Source organism: Fistularia commersonii, chromosome 23, assembly GCF_037954325.1.
Source record: "Fistularia commersonii isolate RoL2024-O1a breed Wild chromosome 23, RoL_Fcom_v1.0, whole genome shotgun sequence".
NCBI lineage: Eukaryota > Metazoa > Chordata > Actinopteri > Syngnathiformes > Fistulariidae > Fistularia > Fistularia commersonii.
The window spans coordinates 8,720,435-8,744,794 of NC_141306.1; the positions used below are offsets into that span (position 1 = coordinate 8,720,435).

At 48.9% G+C, this 24,360-nt stretch overlaps 1 protein-coding gene across 2 annotated transcripts in view; it reads left to right on the forward strand.

The window, feature by feature from the left end:
• Positions 1-8,667: 8,667 nt before the first annotated feature.
• LOC147220960 (ephrin-A5b-like) overlaps positions 8,668-24,360 on the forward strand; it is a 56,550-nt gene continuing 40,857 nt past the window's right edge. Inside the window, exon 1 of one of the 2 annotated variants that reach the window (XM_086170202.1) lies at positions 8,668-9,342. In XM_086170202.1, coding sequence (XP_086026328.1) covers positions 9,218-9,342 — 125 coding nt within the window. In that variant the 5' untranslated portion in view covers positions 8,668-9,217. The remainder of the gene's footprint in view (positions 9,343-24,360) is intronic. The other variant, XM_086170203.1, reaches the window with a different exon arrangement.

Genomic DNA, 24,360 nt, shown 5'->3' on the forward strand with positions numbered 1-24,360 from the left:
TTGCTAATGTTGCAATTTCCTTTTTGGACTATTACTTTATTTATGAGTTATTGCAAATTGTGAATATGTCTTCATCGCTCTTTTTCACCGCTGATTTTTTTTTTCTACCATTATTTGGCTAATTTTGCCGCGACCAAAAATAATATTTATGGATAATAATTTATGAATGATGGAAAAAGGCATATGCACAGAAAGTCCCCAGTTGGAATCAAACAGGAACCTTGAGCATCTGTGCTGGCCCTCGATTTTATATCTCTTAATATTTTATGTACAACTTGTGGTATTCGTTTGAGTGTGTGTGTGTGTGTGTGCGTGTGTGTGTGTGTGTGCGTGTGTGTGCGTGTGTTTGTGTGTGTGTGTGTGAATGTCTTTAGGCTTGTTTGCATGTATGATCACACATAGTTGAACACAAACGCACACAAATTATACACACATACAGAAACCCACACACATACACACACACACACACACACACACACACACCTTTCAGTAGTGACAGAAGTATGAAGATGCCAGATGTGTCTCCAGGGTGCGATTCCGAGGACGAGGCTCTAAATCAAGGATGAAAGCAAGGTGTGTTTCAATAATGGGAGCTGTGACACACACACACACACACACACACACACACACACACACACACATCCACACACACTCTTTCTTCACATCATCTATGTGTCATTGCAAGTCGTCACTTCAGAACTTTCAGGAGAAGCTTTGTCACCGTCGGCTCCTCTGACCTTTCCCAGCAGGAGACAGGCTAGTATTTATAGAAACTGATCAAAAAATCAATATGCGGGACGACAACAAGGCTCCCTGTTCGATTCCGACTGCGGCCAATGACTTTGCACGTTCTTTCTCCGTCTTGCCTGGGTTCTCTCTGGGTTCTTCCAAAAAAACAGTCAACAAGCTGAAGACCGATTGTCCGTTGCCGCGAACGACGGGTTTCACTATTTGGCCCTGATGATTGACAGCTGACCCTAAGGTTGACATCTTGAGATTGACAGTTGACCCATTGAGGTTATAACGCATCTGCAGGTATAGTTTGAGTTTAATGTCACACACTAGTGTGTGTGTGTAGTTGTGACCAAACTCTGTTGCGTTTGGTAAAAAATTGACACAAAATAATGTTCAGCTTCCTCCAGTTGAATATTCACCTCCCGAATGAGAGCTGCCTTTTATTTCCGCCGCAGTTTGAGGTCGGAAACGGCTTCGGGTTGCGTCCGTCGTCCGAATATCTCCGCCGGACTGAGGGGGAATTTCAATTAAAAGAATTCGCCGCCGTTCCGTCTCACACGGCGTCCTGTCAGGACTCTCCGAGAGGGAAACAGTTTGGCGCGCGGATGTTTTCCGGGCTCCGGCGGCCTGCGATCCATCATTACCGGCCCGGTGTGGCGCTTCCCCACCCCCCCCGTCCCTCCCGCCACTCGGCAGGCCGCCGGCTAATTAGCAGGAGCAGAGTTTGGAGAAATAATAACATCCACAAGATATGCGCGTCCACCGTGGGCCGCGAGATCGAAGCGGACGAGGGGAATTTGACGGGTCGGGCGGACATATCGGTATGAAACGTTCCCCCCGCCACGTCAGACGAGGAGAAGCGATGAAATCCGGCGAGCTCCAACGCAAGAGTTGATATCACATGTGAGGATTTTTCACGACAAGAATCTGAAATCCGAAATATTCAAAAAGAACAAACTCAATAAACACAAACACTAATTACACTGTTAATAACGGTGGAAGTGAGGAAATTGTGATAACTACCTGTTAAATCCTTAATCGCATTGAAAAGTATGTCCGAATTTGAGGTGAATCAACTTAAAGTAACCGGATAGTTTGTGTGTGTGTGTGTGTGTGTGTGAGTGTGTCTGTCTGTGTGTGTTTTGTTTTAATTACAAGTCTTTTCCTCTGCAAGTCACCATCATTTGAAAGCTCAGCTATAAACTGTCCACTGAAGACTGGAAAAGGGTTTTAATAACAAACGGAGCCTTACTGGAGGGTAGGGCTTGTCCCTCACACACACACACACACACACACACACACACACACACACACACACACACACACCAGCTCCCCTGCAGGACTAAGGGTCAAGAGCTTGACCCTCCAACAGCTACATGAGGTTTGGATCAATTCTAACCCAGTGGTGTTTCAATGGATTCACAGATCCTGCGGTAAAAACAAGTGGCGAACACACACACACACACACACATACACACACACACACACATGTTGCCACCCTCCGATCAAAGGCTGATGGATCGCGCCGCCGTTTTAATTTGAAGTGGCACAAAGTGTGTGAGTTCATCCGAGGCTGCGGTGCCCAGCAACCCCCCCCCCGATCCTCTGATCCTCCTCCAAAGCGTCCTGGGAGGAGTAAGAACCCCGAATGTGAATCTCCAGATCTCCAGCTTGATTCCACTCCTCAGATCTAATCTGACTCCCCCCCCCCCACCCACCCACCGCTTCTGAAACGGGCTAATTCCAGCCTGGCTAAACCGCGTCGTGGGATCAGAAAGAGCGGCTCGACTGAACGCCCCGATCAGGGCCGATCAATGAGCAGCTGGGCCTTCATTTCCAGGATGACTAACTCCCCGAGGCATGTTTGGCTTCCACCCCCCCCCCTCCTCCCTCCCCCGCCCCGCACAGCCTGTGCAGACTCAGATTTGACAGTCTACCGGGGGAGGCCGAGCAGACGGTTTTTAAAAGCAGAAAAAAAAAGGGGGGGGGGCTTTGTTTGACACAGGTTTTTGAAGGTGTCATAATAAAGGCCATAAAACAGAGACCCCCCTCCTCCTCCTCCTCCTCCTCCTCCTCAAACCCGCCGTCTCCTGCCAGCTCTGCAGCATCCAGAGGACTGAAATAAGTAAAATGGATCCTAATAGCTATTGTAGTTTTAGTCAGGGAAAACACCTGGCTGACGGTGAAACGTCCGTTTAATAAGCAATAGCTGTTGTTATTGGCTACAAGCCTGCGATACAACTACATGTTCTCGCCCAATACCTAGTAAAAAAAAAATAAAGAAATCACCTTCTCTGTCCATGCATTATACCTGGACTCAATATGTTCTGTATATTTCCTGTGCATCGTGTATTTGCAAGTGTATTTGCAGTCCCTATGTCCTCTATTGTAAGTCGCTTTGGATAAAAGCGTCTGCCAAATGCAATGTAATGTAATGTAATGTCATGCAATATCAAACACCAAATGTGAACTTCCGTCCCTAAATCTCTTTACCAAACATCTTGACCTGGCTGCTGGATGAACAACATTGTCATCACAACACTGCATGTATCTCAAGTTTGTCAAATTTCTCTTTATCTCATGTTTTTAACATCAACCTGCTGAAGGGACTGAAGATGGAAATTAGCCTTTGGCTATAATCTTGCATATTTACATGTACATGTTCATTAATATGTTTTGTTCCTCTTTTCAAATAAACTCAAACTCAAAAAAACAGAATTCTTTGCACCCCAAATCACACCCACAAAATTTCCAGCACCCCCAAAATCACGTGGAAAACAAGCATCAACATAAAACCCAACATCCGCGACTCGCTTCGATATCTTCGTTCTCGTTCGCACGTCATAATAAACATGCTACCGTTCACACACCACATGCAGTGGAGACACACGGCTGTTCACGTGTCGGGTGCAAACGTGCAACCATTCACTCACTCATTCATAAATCATACAGATACACAATCCTTCATTTTATATATCTATAAATATATATACATATTCCATCCACCGTGTCATATCAAGGCAAGCAACCATTCACTTTCTCATCCACAAGTCATGCAGATATTCATTCATTTTAGATATAAATGTAAATATTGTATATTATTATTTATATCGCATGATGCCTTATCTATCTTCGCATCTTTAGTGATCACATACGATTTTTTTGATGAACCCGTCGAGCACCGAGACTCCACACTCCAGAATCTTCTCGCTGCAAAGCGGAAGCGCTAACCACTGCGCCGCCACACGTGGCTACCTTAGCGCGCACAAATCACTAATTCAATGCTCGAGGTAAAGTAAGCCTTTAATCGAGGACGGATTAAAATCCGAGTGCGCATTTTGCCTTTTTACTCGCCGTAAATCAAATGCAAGTTGTTGACTCCGGCGGAGGGCTGGCCTCCGTCCGACCTCTGTTTGTCTCTTGTTTTGGAAGGGAGAAGTGATTCACCTCCTCTGTGACAGCTTCATATAAATAAAGCTCAAAATTAGCCCCACACACACACACACTCGCATAGCACACATTCCAGCGTTATATCAGCCCTGCGGTTCGATGCCTCTAAGGCTCCCCGGGTCACAGGCATCGCTTACGACGAGCTGCAGCACATCACTGCGAAAACATGGATGGAGACGCGTTTATTCCCTGTGCGTGCGTGTGCGTGTGTGTGTGTGTGTGTGTGTGTGTGTGTGTGTGTGTGTGTGGCCGCGCACCCTCTCGCTCTCTCGCTCTCTCCCTGGCTTTCTTTGGAAGTGTGACTGTGTGTATTTGTGTTTGCCCGGGGTCATGTATACAAAGAGAGTAGAGCCAGGTGTCCTGCACAGACACACACCAGTGCAGGGCGGGCTGAAGTAAGTAACCCCCCCCTCCCTACCCACCCTTGGTGTCTCTTGGGGGGGTCTCTGTCTGTCGTCCTGCATCGCCGCCCTCGTCTCTCACTCCTGCTTCACCTCCGTCTGTGTATTTTCATTATCGAATCTTTTATTGGAGGATATTCATCTTGGGTCTCGCGCGCAAAAAACCAGCTGGAAGAGCTCCTGCTGCAGTTTCAGACAGGAGGGGGTTGAAAAGCAGGGGTCGGGTGGTTGGAGGAGGAGGAGGGGGGGGGGGGTTGAAGTGATCTCCTTAATGAGAGATAAACATTTACTTTTCCACGAGGTGCTGGGAAAAGCATTGCAAGCAATCTGAGAACAAGGAGGTTGAGGGGTTGGGGGAGGAGAGGACCGGGGAATGCAGATGTTGAAAGGTAAAAGAGACACTTGGGGGGGGGGGGGTCTCACACACACACACACATACACACATACACACACACACACACAAACTGCACCGTTTCTCAGGATGGAAAATTGGAACCTTTCGATTAACTCCACGTGAGACAAATATTCCGATCGATATCATTTATGAGGACGGAAAAAACTGTACCCATTCTAAAACAGATTAACATGGAATAATATGAGATGAGATGAGAATGAGAAAAACTTTATTTATCCCAAAGGAAATTGTTGATAAATTCAATTAACTAAATTGTTACTAAAGCCATATGATGAACCCTAACCCTTGTATATGATGAATCCATCATATACTAATATGATGCGTTTACTGTTTTTTATCAAAACGCACGTAGTTGTGGGTTTGTTTATTAGTTTCGGTTTGCTTTGCATGTGGGGAAAAATAAGTTTAGGAAGGAAATTAGGGAATTGAGCAACTTATGAGAGAACGGGCTCCCTTTTTTCGCCCTCTGACTTCCACGACGCGGAAAAACAATGTAGAAAAATCCCAGCCGTCCCTGAACGCACCGCGGCCTCACCTGGTGGCCGGCCCGTCCGTTCTGAACAGCTCTTCTGACGGTATCTTGATTGAATCACCCGAAATCCGCAGCGGCAGATGAGCGGCCACTCAATCAGCGGCGTTTGACAAGGCGACCCGACGACCTGCGCGCGCCCGCCGCCTCCCGGCTCATCGTCAATAACAAGCCTTCACTGTTTACACCCAACGCGGGACCGCGGCGTCCAAAACACACAGCCGGCTGCGCTCATTGTTTACTTTCCGTTGTGTTTACCGGACGGACGGACGGCGCTCTGTTTCCCATGTAGGGCGTGATCGCGCGCTGAGCCTGTGTCGTCGCACACACACACACACACACACACACACACACACACACACACACACACACACACACAAACACACACAAACAGACACACTAAAGAAAAACATCAGACTGCAGAGATCACTCCCCTGGCCCGGTCACCGCGGTCACCCCGATTTACTCCCCACTGTGGCTGTGGATCGACACCGCGTTCTTGTGTCGTTCTTGCGTGTGCGTGTGTGTGAGTCCATGAGAAACGCCCGGGACGCATGGTGTGTGTCGCTGACGGGGCCCGCTGACCCTAATTTATAACGACTCCATTGTCTTGGGGAATACAGACGTGTATCAACCATAAATGAAGTAGGGCAGGCACTTAGCTGGAGAGATGAGGTGATTATGGCTCATGGATTAGTCTGCACGGACACACACACACACACACACATATTCACACACACACACACGTACGCACGAACACAGTGACCTCAACATAACACCGAAACACAGTATGAAGTGGATTTATTCATGCTCTTCAGATTCACGGTAATCTGTAATCCTGCATATTACCAAAGAAGAGCATTACAGACAGAAAACAATAGGCTGCGTCATAATAACAGAGAAATACCACATCAGTGAATTACTGAAAACACTTAAAACAAGAAATGAATTCTCTATAAATAAATAATTCCTTTTGATCAAATGCTTAATATGCATATTGCCTGTATTTTATAAATCAGCTGCATATCAGTTATCGGATGTACCGATCAATGTTTTATAGACGCCGATCAATTATCAATCCATTGCGACCATGTTTACAACGGGTTAAACTGAAATAATAATAATAATAATAATAATAATAATCTCTGAATTGAATAATTTAAATACAGCAATCATTTGGAATAATAATTCTATTTTTTTTTTAATAAAAAAAATAACAATTTGCCCATTAGCGTTATATTCCTCCTTTTTATGTATTATTTATGCATGTGTTAATTGATTTATTCAATATATATACATTTATGTAGAATTTATACATTTACTACATTTAAAACATATGTGTGTTTGGTCTGGTAAAGTCTGGTAAAGTGTCCTATCGCCAGGACGGCAGAGCCTCGGTTTGATGGTAATCTGCAGACCCTTCACCCCCCAAACCCCAATCCCCCAATCCTGTTTCCACTTCATTGCTCAGGGTCTCGCACCAGAATGCCCCCACCTCCACACACACACACACACATATACACACACACACATACCGCGTGCAGACATTTTCCTCAGCCCATCCGTTTAAGGCCTGCTTCAAAAATAAAAACGTGGGATGGGTGGGAAGTGACGGTGGGTTGGGGGTGAAGAACAGGGTGGAAGGAGGGGGACGGGGGGAGGCGAAGGGCATCTGGTGAGTCGGGGGCCAAGGTGGAGGACTGTCGAGCTTCTCAGGAAAGTTTACAATCCATAGTCAAGCCAGCCATATGAGTGGAATAACACACACACACACACACACACACACATATATATATATATATATATATGGTTAAAGTGTTTCTGCGCTGGCTCACTCCAACACACCCCCTGAGTGATGTTTATTCTCCCTCCATCTCCATCCTTCCCTCCTTCCCTCCTTCCATCCTTCTTTCCTACCATCCTTCCCTTCTTCCCTCCTTCCTTCCTTCCATCCTTCCCTCCTTCCACCCTTCCATCCTTCCCGCCTTCCATCCTTCCATCCTTCTATCTTTCCATCCTTCCCTCCTTCTATCCTTCCATCCTTCCATCCTTCCCTCCTTCCATCCTTCCCTCCTTCCATCTTCCCGCCTTCCATCCTTCCATCCTTCCATCCTTCCCGCCTTCCATCCTTCCCTCCTTCCATCCTTCCCCCCTTCCATCTTCCCGCCTTCCATCCTTCCATCCTTCCATCCTTCCCTCCTTTCCTCCTTCTATCCTTCCATCCTTCCCTCCTTCCATCCTTCCCTTCTTCCATCCTTCCCTCCTTTCCTCCTTCCAGCGACTCACAGCAACCCTTTTTGGGTGTTGCAGTTCCCGCGACGGCCACCAGGGGGCGCAGCGAGCGGCGGAGCTCCGGGCGCCTCCGACGGTCAAGCGGGACCGAAGAGGAGGAGGAGGTGGAGGAGAAAAACAATCTGCTTCTGCGCAGATGGAGAAATAGTTTATTGCGTGATAGAAGTGCGTGTGCGCAAACACACACGCATATGCACAAAAGAGTGCGTTTGTGTGTGTGTGTGTGGGGGGGGCGGGAAAAGACGCGCGAAGTGAGCCTCCAAAGTTTGGCCTGGGAATTAAGGGGAGGGGGAGGATTTGTATGCGTGTGTGTGTGTGTGAGTGTGTGAGTGTGTGTGTGTGTGTGTGTGTTTACGATGCATTGTTGTGTGTGTGCGAGGAGTAAGAAAACCCCCCCTCCCACACACACACACACACACACACACACATACGTTTCGCACTGTGAGAAACTCCCGCTACTCTCTCCTACTTCCAGTTGAACTCCGACACACATGAAATCAAATAAAAACTAAATTACACAGAAATTTATTATAAAATTTTCTATTTGATGAATGGAATATTCCATTATATCCTAACTTATGAATTAACTCATACATTAATAGAATAAGTATAAATAATATGGGGAAAAAATATGGGATTTTTTTTTTTTTTTTAAATTTAAGAATTATAATAAAAAATAAAGTAGGAATTAAAATGAGAACGGGGGAAGCGGGGAGTTTGGAGCGGCACAAAGAGAGAGAGAGAGAGAGAGAGAGAGAGAGAGAGAGAGAGGGGGGGGGGGTGGAGGGTGGAAGGGGGCCGGTCCAGGAGAGCATGGCCGCGGTGCAGCAGCCTCGGCGCACATCGGCTCCGGCTCCACCGCGTGTACGCGCGTCTCCGCCGGAGCTTTAGCGAAGAAACCCGCCGTTGCGTGGATCCGCAAAAAAAAAAAAAACCCTCCACGGCGGTCCGATCCCGCTCGCCGCCTCCCACCCCACTCCGATGTGACGCGGTTTTGAGTGGCGTCGAGCGATCCAAGAACCCGGAGGAGGTTTTTTTTTTTTCTTTTCTTCCTTCCTCCCACTCGTGTCGTGGAACATTTTCTTTTTTTTTTCTTCTCCGTTTGCATCGAAAGCGGCGGAGGGGCTCCGTGGAGGCGCGCTGTGGATATCCCCCCCCCCTCCCCAGCCCCTTCTCCGTGGATTCGCCTCCCCGTGCCGCCGGGGGTTTATTCCACACCGGACACACGTTTTCTTCCTGAGTGGGAGTGGGGGGGAGGGAGGTCGGGGTGGGGGGGTCACCTCCAAAACTTGCGCGCAGTTTCTTCTCCTCTTCTTCATCATCCGTGGACGATTCGGAGGAGGAAGAGGAGTGGGGCTGAAACACTTCGACCCACTCCGAAGTTCCACAGCAGACATGCCGCAGGTGGACGTTATCCTCTTCATCGTGCTCATCGTGGGGATGTGCGTGTCCGGCCAGGACCCCGCGGCCAAGGTGGTGTCCGACCGCTACGCCGTCTACTGGAACCGGACCAACCCCAAGTAAGAGCGAGGAGCTCGCCTCCTGCACACACACACACACACACACACAGTCACACACAGCGGACCCACGCAGGATCCCTCGGACCGTTGTTCCGTGGGTTCCCCCCTCCCTTCATATGCGTTCAAACGTACCTTAAAAGAAAAACTCAAACGAGCACATTTGTTTATTTGTTTTGAGTTTCCTGCAAGAACACGCCCACGCACGATTTAAACATTTCCACATCTCGGGTGGGGGGGGGGGGTCACCTTTCCACGGTGGACTTGACAGCTGATTGCGTAAATGCACGCAGGTGCGAAATGCGTGATAATCACGCGTTTCGTGGTCCGTTTGTGCAGGAGTGTGTGTGTGTGTGTGCGTGTAAAAGAGATGATTTGTCATCGATCGGATACGCTATCTGATCGATATCGGTGCCGAAATATCGATCCGCGTTATGTGTTGAATTTGTTGTTATTTTTTTTCCCTTTTTATTTTTTATTTTTTTTCCAGAGCTCATCCGGGTACTTTGGCTGCAAACTTTAAAAAAAGTCTGCAGCCTCTGGATCCGCTTAAGTTGCTTGTGAACCTTTATCATCTGAGATCATCACACCACCGAGATCACCCTCCGGTGTGTGTGTGTGTGTGTGTGTGTGTGACTCAGTGACTCAGTGACTCCCCATCACGACGAGTGTGTGTCACTTTTCTGGCAGCCGGACAAGAAAACATTTGCTTTGCTTCAGTTTCAGCTTGTGCCAGGGGTGCAGAGTGGGATGGTGTGTGTGTGTGTGTGTGAGAGAGAGAGAGAGAGAAAGAGAGCATCCACTACAAGTATGAGAAACCGGTGTTCCAAACACACACCGCAGTAACCCTGCTCGTGTGTGTGTGTGTGTGTGTTTTGGAGGGCGACCCCGAGGCGAAGCATGTGCAGACGCCGCACTGACAGGATGTGAGTGATAGAAATGCAAATTCGGTCGGCAACTTGAAAGGCGGCCGGTGGACTTCCTGCCCCGGCAGACGTGTGTGTGTGTGTGTGTGTGTGTGTGTGTGTGTGTGTGTGTGTGTGTGTGTGTGTGTGTGTGTGTGTGTGTGTGTGTGGTGGTGGGGGGGAGATCTGGGTCTGATAACCGCTCCTCCGCCCCCCCCCTCCGGGGCCCCGGGGCCCACGGACGACACTTCCCGGCTCCCTTTATCTCGGTCGCCGCCGCCCCCCTGGATGATCATCCGGGGCGGCGGCGTGACGCCCTGGTGTTGAGAGAAACCCGCACATGGCGAGCGCGGTGGCACGCCGGCAGCAACCAGGCGAGCGGCGGGGTTAAGCGTGCGCGGAGGGGACCGTCGTCAGGGTCAAAACCGGGGCAGGGCTCGCCGGCCCTCGGGGGCCCGGACGCGGCCCCCCGCTTGGGCTTTGTCCCTGCAGAATGGGGTACCAAATAAATGAGTAACCCCAAATGACCGTCCCCCCCCCTTTTTCTCATCCCGTCTCAACCCGACCAGGGCCGTAAAACGCCAGCGCGCAACTCCGGGGCCCCGAACAGACCAGACCAGACCCGTATTCCGTAAAAAAACGCATCTGTTTGGCGTAACCGCGCTCAGCGGTGGAGGTTCCTCGCCGAGGAACTCGACTTCCAGATGAGCCCCGGTGTCCGTACCCCCTTTTTCCCCGCCGAATATTCCACCCGACTGGATTGCGAGGTGGGGTGGGGGGGCGAGGGGAAAAAAAAAAAAAAAAAAACATGGCGTCCAGAGCGGCGGTCCACACTCAGCCATTCATGAAATCCCCTCCAGGAGCTCTGGAATTGAAATGGGTAGCGAGTCGTGAAAAATGGAAATGTGATGACATTTTTCGCGTGTGTGCGAGCTCGTGTGTGTGCTCCTATTGTTTCGAACGGTTGCGAGGAGCCTTTTTTTTTTTTACATTTTTTTCTTATGTTGTCGTAATTTAGATAAAGGTGCATCCGTGTTCGCCGCGGTTTCGTGGGAGGGAATCGTCTTCCTGATGCCTGTGACTGATAAGTTCAGGGGAGGAGGAAGAGGAGGAGGGGGAGGAGGGGGATTTTGGAGCCTTAGGAAGGTTCAGCCGCACTCGGAGTTTGAAAAGCCTCCTCAGTGACAGCGAAGCTGTGCTCTTATAAGCTACTCAATGAAATTAAATGAAATTCCAGTTTCGGGGAGCCTCGCTGGAAGGAACGCGGTTCCCTAACGTGCCGAAGAGACTCCCCGAATCTCGTCCCCGCCTCTCGGATGAATCAGCTCTTGTTTTTTTTTTTTTTTTTTTTTTTACGACAGCGACTGGAATCTCAGATAACCTCAATCGGAACCCGTCTAATTCGGTAAAAATACGTCCCGAATCCCAACCTGTCCAGAAACTAGGAAAGTGTAAAGTACGAAAAAGAGGCGCGCATAAACACATCGCGGACGAAGGGTGCAGTTTGAATCTGAATCAAACGAATCATTTAATGAATCAATTCCAATAAATGCGACAGAAAAATATTGAAAACAAAAACGGATGTGAATTAATCAAACGTGCACACATTGGCCGTGCCGTGCAATTAATAGCATATGAATTCATTCCGGCGGTCCAGCCTACAGCGTGCACGTAGGTGATAAAAGGGCGCGGAAGTAGGTCGCATTCTCCGTCGTCTTTTCTTGCGTTTTTAGCCGCACCGGATTCCGTTGCCGCAGCAGAGGGTTTTACGGCGCGCACGCACACACACACACATGCACACACACACACACACACACACAGCGCCATCCTCTTTTGAATAGTTGCATTGCGCTCGGATTTGGTTATAGTTCTTGCAACGAGCTTTCGAGCCACCTTGGGACCTGAGCAGTCCACGTCCGTAGGTCAAGGTTTCCCATTCCTTACACACACACACACACACGCAGATATATATGTGTATACATGCGTGTGGGTGTGTGTGTGTGTTCTGCAGGTGCAGTAGTAGAGAACATCCTGCAGCTACAATCAGCCTTTCTTTGTGTTCATGCTCCGCTGTGTCTCCTATCGAGCATCTGTAGCTCCTGAAGTTTCTTCTGTGTGTATATAAATATATTTATACGTTGCCCAGAGGTAGACGTTGAAGAGGAAGAGCCTCTTTGTGCATTCGTCAACCGGCGGTCCTCGACGACGTCCGCCGACTCCTAGCTCGACGGTAAAGGCCGGACTTTGGCTGCCAGCAAATGGACCGATACTGTGCAACCATTGGCTAGAACTCGTGTCAATCAAATATTTGTCTATTTTGACTGCGCTTTCTTGACCACAGCTTGTTTAGCAGAATCGCACTTGCAGCGTTTTTTTTTGTTTTTTTTTAAAATGCCACATGTCACAAGTTAATCAAGACAAACCCAATTTGGCGTAAACCAGTTTCACTGTTAACGCATCGTCAATCATTTGTTAGTACTTTTCGATGCAATTTCACTTGAAGAATTGCGCAAAGTTGCAAATAAGTGCTAATTCAGCGATGCCGAGGTTCTCCCACCCTTGAGCCGCTCGTTTCCGATTTCACCCGGCTAGCTGAGCCGCTAACGCTAAAACGTCACACCGGGAGGAAGCGGCTCAAGGACGTCGAAGTTCCAGTCAAATCGCCGAACCGAATCCCCCGGGGGGGTGAAAAACACGGGGGGGGGTCGTGGTGGAAAACGCTCGTGTAAAAGAAACGAGCCACAGATGTTCCCCGTCAGCTCGGCCGTCTGTTTCGGGAAGCCGCTGACGGAATAAAGTGTGTGGGTCGGGGTATTTACTGCTTCTCTGACAAGGCGCTATTAGCCAATTCCCCGCTCACCAGCTATTTAGCTGCTTCATTAAGACCCCCTGGTCCATATGGCGGCCACGCCGGCGCTGATGTGGCCCGAGGTGTTTATTTGTTGCTGATAGGTGAGATCAGAGGAGAAACCTGGGCCGGGTCCCCCCCCCCCCCCCCCCCATCTTAATCTCTCGGGCTGTTCGTGTCCCGGACGCCATGGAAACCGATACCAGAGGCGACCCATCGGGTGGGACTAACGGACCGACAGCTGGGGAAAGAGGTATCCCGGTTTTTATCGGCGAGAGCGCCGTCACTCCCTCCTCCCTCCCTTTTCCCCTCCGCCGATCTCCTAGTAATATCCATCCGCCGCAAAAGCTAGGTCGGATGACCCGAAAGAACCCCGCCGCTCAAACGTGTTACATTTTCCCCTCCAGGTTTTTTTTTTTTTTTTTTTTTTTTTGAACCCGCCTCAAAGCGGCGCCCGCCCCCCCCTCCGCTGTTTGCCGCCGTCTTTTTAATCTACACTTAAAGAAACAATGCAGCACTTTCCAAGCTGGTGATGTGGTGATAGCCTCCCCCTCCTTCTGGCATTGTGACTGGCCCGTTTGCATTGTGTCCAGTGTTTACTCCCCCCGGGGGGGGGGCGGTTGAAGGGGGGGGGTTGCCTCCCGCTGCTCGGTTCCACTCGGATTAAGAAACGGACACAAAAAACAAAAAAAAAAAGGCAACCACGTTCAAATATTGACTGGGCGTCAGGGGCCTAAGCTTCTCCCGGCGTCTCCTGAAAGGCCGCCATTGTTGGCGTATAGCTGCCCGGAGAGGCTTCACGTGTTCAGAACTGGTTTTAATAAACAGGAAATATCTCCGCACATGCGCCGGCGTCAAGTTCGAGCGGGAAAAGTTGATTTTCCCGCACCTGAAGGCACCGGTGAGGGTGAAGATCTGCTTTACCGGCTCTCCCCTGTTGGGTGCGGTTTCCGCGACGACGCCCCGTGAGAATGAAACTGCGGGTCAGTTAACCCCCTCGCGCTTCGCCAGGAAGAGGAACGTCGTTCCCGTCGCCCTCCGCAACCCGGCCCTCGCTTTACAGCCCGCTAACAAGCCGACGACCGATTGGCTGCGGCGACACACATTTTTTTTCACTTTTGAACTCACAATTCCGCCAAAGCGCTCGGCGTAAAACAGAGCGGCGCGGAAAGAAAAGCATCAAGGATTCAAACGGGTTCAGATCCGACTCCCGCCTCGCACAAGGTGTGTGTCACCTGCGGAAGATCCCATCATACACACTTCCCGCCTCCTGCCGGCTCCTCTCAGGTCTCTGCTCAACAAGGTGGAGCGGATTTGTTTTTTTTTTTTGTTTTGTTTTTTTCTTTTGCAACCTGAAAAGAGTGTCTAGATAGCATGAGAGGTGGAGCGGAGTGGGGTGGGTGGGGGGGACAGGCAGTGGATTAGCCGAGTTTGGGGAGTGTCCTCTCCGTTCTGATCTCTGGTCTCACTCGGCCGAACAGATCCACCTCTGGATGTGAGCGCGCCGTTGAATGCGAGCGGCGAAACGGTGTGTCTCCTCCCTCCTTCGACCCCCCCCCCCCCCCTCGCCGCCGCCGCCACCCCCGTGTCTTTGCAGGCACCGGTGAGGGTATTAGCAAAGAGGCTCTAAGGGGCTTAAGAGGTCAGCCCTCCTTTTGTGCAGACACACAAAACACTTCCTGTGGGACCCTTCACCCCTCTGTGTTCTCCCCTCAGAAAGCCAGGCCCGCCTGACCATTCACATTAATCAGCCTTACCTCCTAATGACTGCGGTGAAGGCCCCCCCCCCCCCCCCCCCCCCCCCAGCAAAAGAAACCGCTTCCAAAAAGGCCTTAAAGAGGAGCTAAGCTGCTAAAAGTGTTTTTTTTTTTTTTTTTGCAGGGGGCATCAAAGAGACCTTTGGCTTTTTTAAAAAAAAAAAAAAAAAAAAAAGATTGAGGAAACGTTTTCCGTGATGGAAAGTTTGGGTTCGAGACGCTGCGGCTGACATGCCTGCCGCGGAGTCACCGATGTACCGGATGGAAAGAAACATCCAGAACCAGGATGAGCCTGATTGACCCGGTGTGTTCGCACATACGAGGAATTCGGCCGCTGTTGACGGTCACGCCTCGTTACATCACAACATTACACACAAATGCAGACTGCGGTGTGTGTCGCGGTCAGCAACGTGGTGCAAAGATGAAGTCATTTGATGAAATAAGATGAAAAATAAAGTGACAAGCCATCACAGGTGTTATTACTAGTGTATTACAGGTGTTATTACTAGTGTATTACAGGTGTTATTACTAGTGTATTACATGGTATTTAAGGCGCTATGGGGAATTATGTGTTTAGCGAAGCGACGGCTCCTGTGTCTGCTAGCGCTGTTGTGCAGTGATCTGCAAGGAGGGGGTGCGAGCAGCGATGTTCACCGCCCGGTTCTTGACTGTGGATGGGATAGACGGCAGTTTGGCTCCTGAAACCTAAACTTGATTCTTTTTCTTAAACGTTAGCGTGAGCACAGCCAAACCTCCCAGTTGATGACTCTGGACTCGATCCGCGTTTTCTTTTTTATTTATTTATCTCTTTTCCCGAGGCCTGAAAGTGAAAAAAGTACCTAACCGAGGGGAGGGGAGGGCACTTCCTGTTTGTAATGGCGGCTCGATTTTCAAGCTTTTGTGTATCTTGGAAGAAATCTGGCAAATCTGGCACGCGAGCACTTTTCCAGGCCGCTTTTTGGGACCCGCGTGACTCCATGGCGGCAAGTCCACACACACACACACACACACACACCGCCGCCGCAGCCGCCGGGGTCGGATAGCCGGCCCCGACCGCCGAAGACAAACACAAATCCGCCCGGCGAAGCCAAGGCTGTCCCGGCGGGGAGATAAGGGCGTTCGGCGTCTCTCGCCCCGGCCTCTCATGTGGTCGTTCCGTGAGGAAACGCGAGTTATCGGCTCGCCGTCTGGAGGGGCGGCGTTGGCGGCGGCGGATGGGGGGTGGGGGGGACCCGTGAAATATTAAAATGGCTGTTTGTGATCTCGCGACGGAGACAAACCTTCACACGCAACCGGGAAAAATCCAGGTCAGGGCCGAGGCGAGGGGTCGGCGCGGTGTCAGCCCCCCCCCCCCCCCCTTTTTTTTTTTTTAATATACTTAAATAATTTCCGCATCGACGCCGGGCGACGACCGAGTCGGACGCTAATTTGAATTTCAGGCGCCCGTAGATCCGCGCTCCCTCCGCAGGCCGATCCCGCTCTTTTGCTCCGCCGAGCAGGCTGGGGGGGGGGGGCGGAGGGATGTGGGGTGGGGGGGCTCCCAGGCAGCCATTTTCCCAAACCCGACTCCATTTTGTTTCAAGGAAAAAAAAAAAAAAAAAAAAAAAAAGTAGGTTACGAATCCTGGGAAATCACTTGAGCGCTTCCTGATCTGACGCTCGAGCAAAGCGGCTAGGAAAAAAAAAAAAAGAAAAAAAAAAACGACCATGTGATTAATTGACTCCTGGTTTCTCTGATACAGGAAGAGAAAGAGGAGCGGCGTCTCCTGTTTTTTTTTTTTTTTTTTTTTTTTTTTTTTCTCTTTTGACGCTGATCCTTCCATTTGAAGCGTTTTGTCGTTCTTCCTTTTGTCTTCTCGGCCTTTTTGATTCCCTGTGAGAGCGAGATGGGAGAGCGCTCTCTGTGGCGGGCGGCCTTTTTTTTTTTTTTTTTTTCCCCTCTTCTTTCTTCTTCTACGCTATCAACTTGAAAAGAAGAAGGGTGGGAAAAAAATAAAACAAGAAAAAGACAAACAAATCCGATCCGATTCTGCAGGATCACAACCGCCGTTAGCGCTCGTAACCGATTCACTCGGACTTCCAGACTCATCGCAGATGAAGGCGGAACTTTTGGGGAAACAAACAAACGGGAAAAAAAAAGAAGAAAAGCGGATATTTGAGTGACAGCTGGGGAGGGTCGCGCCGGTTTATTTTGGGATGTAAGGTGTTAATCATACACGGGGATCGTGAATGAGGGCGTCCTCCGGGGTAATGTCGGCTAATTAATCAAAGAAACGCCAAATGCGAACGATCTGCTTATTCATGTGTAATAGAGTGTTTATTACACAGTGTGTGTGTGTCGCCGCCGAGGCGCGCGCATCCTTTTGTGAGCGGCCGCGTCGTATCACTGGACGGGCGCAGCGGCACGTCGGCGGCGCGCCGATGATCCCCCCTTTTATGTCTCGGCTCCATCAGGCCCGAGTTATTTTAGTGCATAATTGATGGAGGAGTTAGAATAGCAGAAGTAATGCGATGAGAGGGTGCAGCCAGGCGGAGCGGGGGATCGCGTGCGTGGAGCTGCAAACATTGCAGGGGACGAGAGGAGGGCATCTGGCCGAGCGGGTCCCGGTCGACGCAGAGCGCGCGCGGCTCGGCCAATGGCTGCGCCCCTCCGCTTCGACGGCCAATCAGAGGCGGCGGCGGCGCGAGTACTACCTCCCCGTGAATCGGCCGCTCTCGGGCCGCATTCCGCTCCCCATCCTCCCTCCCCGTCTTGGTTTTTTTTTTTTTTTTTTTTTTTTTTCGCAACTTCAGGTCGAACCCGATCCAGATTATTCGCATTTTACTGGAAATTCCCCTCTGAGCTGCGGCTGGAAGGAGGAGGAGGAGGAGAAAGAGGAGGAGGGTGTCGTTGGGAAAAAGCTTTATTTTGGAGGATGCGGCGGTGGCGGGCGGCGGCGGCGGGCGGCGGCGGCCCTCGCGGCTCCGGCTGGATATCACACCGGCGGCGGCGGCAGGCTCCACAAAGACAAACTAGTGGCTCGACAAGGCCGACATTGTCTGTCGAACAAAAGGAACAAGGTCACAGACAAACAAGCAGGCCTGGAACCGGCGGAGGAGAGCGCTCTCACCCCCTGCCTGGAGTTTATAATCCCACCTTAAGAACCATATACATCTATAAAACCCTTATAGCACATGAACTACAAAACATAAAGGCGTATAATTACGAAAACGTACATTTTCAGTTTGAATCCATCGGTTTTCTCAGATTCAGAAGTCGGAGGGAAAACGCCAAATAGTTCCATCCGTTTGTTTTTTCTTTTTAAGGGGAGCTTATTTATCCGCTGCCTATGTGCATCAATTACCTTTTATATTTAGTTCTTTTTTTTTTTTGTGTACTGAGGCTCCGAGTGGAAAATCCCAATCGGACGCAGCAAATAAGGATTTATTATAACTTTGCGGCAAGAGCAGAGTCGGGGGGCGAGGGGCCGCGGGGGGTCGGGGGTCGGGGGGGGGGGGGGGTCTTGAAAAGACCCAGCGGCCGGAATAATGGGGCGGCGGGCGGGTCCGTGCAGCCGGGAGCCGGCGGACGCCCCGGCTGTCCGGAGGAGCACTTAGAGGTCACCGGACCGGGACTCTGCCTATTAAGATCATAAAAGCGGCTCATAAAGATGCTTTATTTGTTTCCTGAGTGTTCGGGCTGCTTGGGTTTCCATCTCCAGGCTTTATGGCCTCCGCGCTCAGATTTCTGTCTCCGGACCGAGGCGAGCGCTCAGCCGGGGAGCAGGAACGGCCCGCTCGCCCCTGCCTCCCGCATAACAAAAATAATTTATCATTTTTCTTGTTCTTTTCATTTTATATTTATTATCAGAATTATAATTTCTATTTTTTATTTCCATTTATTATCCGTTACCACTATTGCTATAGTATTATCATTACTATCTATTGCTATTGCTATAGTATTAGCATTACTATTATTTCTATGCGTCTATGGACCATTTATTATTATTGTTATTACTTTTATTATTGACGTTGTACACGCCGATCATCATAGTCATCATTTTTAGTATTACTATTTCTTATTGGTTATAATACATTTATTATAATTTTTCTTGTCATCTTATCTTGGTTTATTATTTCATTTTTACTTTTATTATTATTATTTCAGTTCTTTGAGTCGACGGACCATTTATCATTATTATTCATAATAATATATTCATCATCATCATCATTATTGTTGTTGTTACCATTCTTTATTGTGTCCGGATAATATATTATTATTATTATTATCATCATAATTATTGTTATTATTTTCGTCATTGTAGTCGTCTTTGCAATCGTTATTTCCTTTCATTCTGACCATTTATTTTTATTATTATTATTATTATCATTAGTATAATGATTATTTCTTTGTGTATACGGACTATATTTTAATCTGTAATTCTAATATTTTTGAACGTTCATGACCGAATGTGCAGGCGTGTGAATGCGGTGGTTTACGTAAAACAAAAATAATTTCCAGCGCACAAACAAAAATATGTAAAATACGCTATTTCAAATAAATCACATAGAGGTGTTAATATCACTGCATTGTGCAAACATAAATATTGTATTTTTACAGTATATATTTTATTCATAGACATCGACTGTTGTTTTTTCCCATTTCACCTGAGGAGCGGTGAAAGTGTGTGTTTGCCGAGGCGGCTACGGGGATGGTTTTGTTTTAATTTGTTTTAATTTGGAATAGAAATCAGGCGATTCTTTGTCAGCGGTGCGACCGCTAAATCGAAATTAATTTTTTAGCGGGCGGGCGTTTTTACGAACATCCTTGTTTAAAATCGGCGAGATATCGGTATTATTTTAAAATGTGAATTCTTTATAGCTTCGCTTTTCTAATATTCAAATGGGTCAAATCTGACTTTTTAAAACATGATAAAATGAATGTTGGATACCTTCCTCACAATTTGAAATGATTTTTTTTGGGGGGTGCGTTTTATTCCTATTCTAATACGCTACATCTTATCTTTCTGCATTTTTTTGTTTGCATTTATAAATCACCTGTTATTAATGTGTTTTCAAGTTGCGTGACTGGCGTTTCACCTAAATCGAGAGGGGAAGAACCGGCGAGGCCGGTATTTCAGGGCCGACGCGACCATGATGGCGGCGGGTTCCGCTCCTGTCACTTCCCCTCAGTTTCGCGTATCCGAACGCTCCGGAATGGAGGGAATTGATCTACGAGGAAAAGAAGAAGAAGAAGGAGGAGGAGGAGGAGGGGGAAAAAAAAAAAAAACAAAAAAAAACAAGAGGTTGTCAAAGTGCGATGGCCGCCCCTCTGGGTCACATGGTCCTTCCAGAAGTGGCCGCTACAGTCTAGACACGCGATGCGCGGGGGGGCTGAGACGTCACAGGCGCTTCCCCTCCGCCCAGCCACTCCCGTACGGAGGCAGGCCTCCTCCTAACTTTGCCCAGCAACCCAGCAGCGCAGTGGGAGCGATGGTTGAAGCAGGGAACCGCGGAGTAGCGTCGGCTCCCTGGTCCACACGACCTTTTTCTGTCTGTTTTTTTTTTTTTTTTTTTTATTAAATTTTTTCCCAAAGATTTGCACGACTTTTCCCGCGTCCCGAGTTTTCTAATTTCATCCGGATGCTTTTATTGATTTTTATTGAATTTACTTCTCTCCTATAACTTTCCAGCGTCATGATCGGGAAGCCCGAAACATCCGAAAAAACAACCCCTAGAAATCCCACGGTTTACCGTCAAATTTAAAAAAAAAAATGCAAATGAACCCTGCCGTGCGTACGGGAAGCGTCTTCTCACGGAGTCACCAATCGGGATGAAGTCGTAACCCCGAGGCGGCCAATCAGTCGCGACGCAGCTGCGCTTTCATTGGCCTGTTTGCACAAATAACCAAAAAAGTGTGCCAGATACACCGTCAGAAATAACTCGGCGTCTCTGCCGCCTTCGGGGTTGGGGGATGCGAGGGGAGACGCCATGTTGGTTTTCGTGCCGCAGCGGCGACGACGCGCTCAGACGTCAACCGCTATTTCAATCAGTCTTGAGCTGTATGGTTTCTGTACATCCTGAGCACACACACACACACATAAACGTGCACACACATACACACATGCGCACCACAGGAGTGCAGAGATTCTCTTCCCTTTGAAGTCTCAGGCTTGTTCTTTATCGACACACACCCCCACACACACACATACACGCGTGCACGCGCGCGCACACACACTCCCCCGTTCGCTGGTTTCTAAATCCAGGAAGTGAAAAGAAACAATAGGCGAGTGTGACGATAATTGATTTGATGTTTCAGACATCCCGGCCGTCTCATCCTTCGTGCACGGGAAACCTGACGGCATAGCTAGCGCACGTTTTCACTCTCGTTTAACATTTCCCTTAAGATCCGTAACATCTGGAAGGAGAACCGCCCGATGATTGTAATTACACCTTTACTACTGTGTTAATACAACCAATCCTGATTAACGCCTTCGCACTTTTGTTGAAGAATGAGCTCGGCGGGTCCTGGCAACGGGTGAAACCCCCGCACGTTTGCAATGCTTGTGCAAATTCTTCAGGGTAAATTTAAAAAAAAAAAAAAAAAAAAATTGGTTATTTTAATTTTATTATATTCTCATCGAATATCCAAGCAGGAGTTTTTTTTTTATTGTTTTGATGTTTTTTGATATTTTTTTGATGTCAAAAAAAAAATTGGTTATTTTAAATTTATTATATTATCATCGAATATCCAAGCAGGAGTTTTTTTTTTTTTTTTTTGATGTTTTGATGTTTTTTGACATTTTTGTGATGTCAAAAAAAAAAAATGGTTATTTTAATTTTATTATATTATCATCAAATATCCAAGCAGGAGGTTTTTTTTTTTTTTTTTTTTTTTAATTTCGAAACAAAAGAAAAACAAACTGACTTACGCGCCGGCTCGCGTGACTGAGACGCTCCTCATTCCTCTTTTACAGATTCTTTCTTGTTCTAAGTGCACCATTTTTCCCACAAAAAGAACAGAGGGTTTCTTACCTCCCTCTCTATGTAAAGAGGTTGACCCCACCCCCTCTGACCCCCCCCATCCTCCCGCCCTGCAGCCTGCAAACCGCGGCAGGCCGGAGCAGCTCAGTCCTGTCGCGTCCAAAGAGCGTAAAGCGCGACGAGAGCGCTCTTTGTCCGAAACCGTGTCGGCCGTTTTAACTCCCACTGACCGACCAAGCGGGAGTCAGACGTAGGAACGAAAAATGATCAGCATTCGCTCTATTTTTAAATCCAATTAAGAGCATTTTTAAATAAACACCTAATAAAAAAAATTAAATTTTTCCAGTTGCTGCAATCTGCAGTGTCATTTAAACCACAATTCTTCCAAAAGTAGTTAAGAAAATAGAAATGATATTGGAGTTGTAGCACAGTAATTGAATCTTGGAGTGTCTCGCTTTGTGAAGTTTTGTGTACAAGACAATGTGTCGGATTCTTGTCAGGTGATTCAGGGCTTTTTCTAGCCATCGAAGAACTCGAGCGAGTATTTAGTGGACCAGAAAGCTTCCTTGACAACTTGTAAATGAGGAGAAATACGGCGTGAAGGTCTGGAGGAGAGACGAGGCGATGCCGCCGGTGTCTTCTCTCCATCTGCTTTGTGACCGCATCATAATTAAATGTTAATTTTAAGTCATTTAATTCATTTTATTCCTAAACGAAACACTTTTTCCATTTTTGACCCGAAACCTGAGGGTCGGCTCATGTCTTTTATTTTGAAAGGGAACGCTTTTGTGCCTGACTTCCTGTTTCGCCCGTCCACCTCCGCTCGCTTTTCACGGCGAGACGATTCAAAACAGCAAATGGCGATGGCACCGTCGGAAGGAAGAACAAACTACAGTACGGCGGTACGGTCGCCACGGTGATCGGAAACACGGCCGCTGATATATGAAGCCGCCGTGAACTTATTTCTCTTGACATGACCAGAGCGATAAATGGCGTGGAAGCGTAAAAATGTCCGCCTGGCACGCCCCCCCCCCCCCTTCCCCGCCTCCTCCTTTGTCCCGCCGTAGAATGGCTTCGACGCGTCTCGGTCAAACGTGATACGGAGGGGGGGGCGGAGGGGATCATTATTCACCGCCGTTCTCACGGGGGGAGAGTGAAAAATCACTCCTTTGTGCCTCCGAAGAAAGCGGCTTCCTCTGACCTCATGGCTGCGTAGTGTAATGTCAAAGGTCGTGGGGATGGCGTGGGGATGGCGTGGAGGGGGCCGAGGGTCCGCATGGCGGACGTGTACCTTCCCATCAGGGCGCTGATGGACCGAAACAGGTGATCCGGGGAAGCAGTTCCGTCGAACACCGCACACACACTCACACACACTCGCTATCAATGAGGGTCGACACGCCGCTGATAATAAACAGGTTTATGACAAGCTAACATGGAAGGTGCGGCTTCCTGACAGGAAGCGGGCATCAAACCCCGAAGTTAGAAATACGATGATGGCTACGAGGCAAAAATCCATTGGAGTGTGCAAATGTGATGTTTGCCAGGTGTGTGTGTGTGATTTAGCTTGGATTAGCGCACCCTGCTAACGTGTTATATCTCGCCGGAAACCCTTTACATTCAAGAGCGGCGGCGACTCAAACGAAGCAGGGGGGTTCATTTCGGACCCCCTCCCCTCATTTATCGTCTTTCCCGTTCATGGGAAACGACCGCGGTCCTTCTGGAGGAGGTCCTGTTCACGGATTAAGTGGCCGCTGTTCCCCGGCCGGTAGCCAAGCCTGCATCCTCCCCTGGCGTATTCAAGCGATCCCATCTGCGCGCGGGGCTAACAGGCGTAGCTCAGCTTTAGGCCCTGGTGCTTCGCCACCAACTTCCTGCTCCTCTTCATCCCCCCCAAACACCACCACCTCACCATTCATGTCAGCGGGCCCTGGATTCTTGTCGGGCTTTTTCTTTAAGTGTGTTCGTTTTGGACGGCGATGAAAGGCGCCGGGCGAACACGGGGTCTTAAATCACTTAATGAGGGGAGACAGGCAACGCTTTTGTCCGGCGTGTTCTGGAGCTGCGTCCAGCCAAAGGCCTCTAACGGGCTCTGACACCTCGCTCTGCACAGACCGGTGTGTGTGCATGTGTGTGTGTGTGTGTGTGTGTGTGTGTGTGTGTGTTTTGGGGCACGGCCAGCCTCCCATCACACCGCCCAGCTCTGGCATCTGTGCTCTCCCTGCCCGTCATCTTTGGGTTTTCTGACCTTCGCCACGATTTTTCTTGGGCCCTGGCGTGTCCAGTGTCTCTGGTTAAGGCCGTGTGTGTGTGTGTGTGGTGAGGGTTAAGTGGACGGCAGGGAGACGCCGCATGAGGCATGTGTGCTGAGAGTGGGGTCAGCGACCGCTAGGGTCGTCTAAACATGGATGTGTGAGAGCTCATCCATCCAAACATCGACATTTACAAACAGAATCTGAATCCTTCTTAATATCTGAATATTTCACAGACGTTTCCACCAGATGTTTCCACCACACAGAGGCTGTTTCAGTTTATTCAGCTTTAAAAAAAAA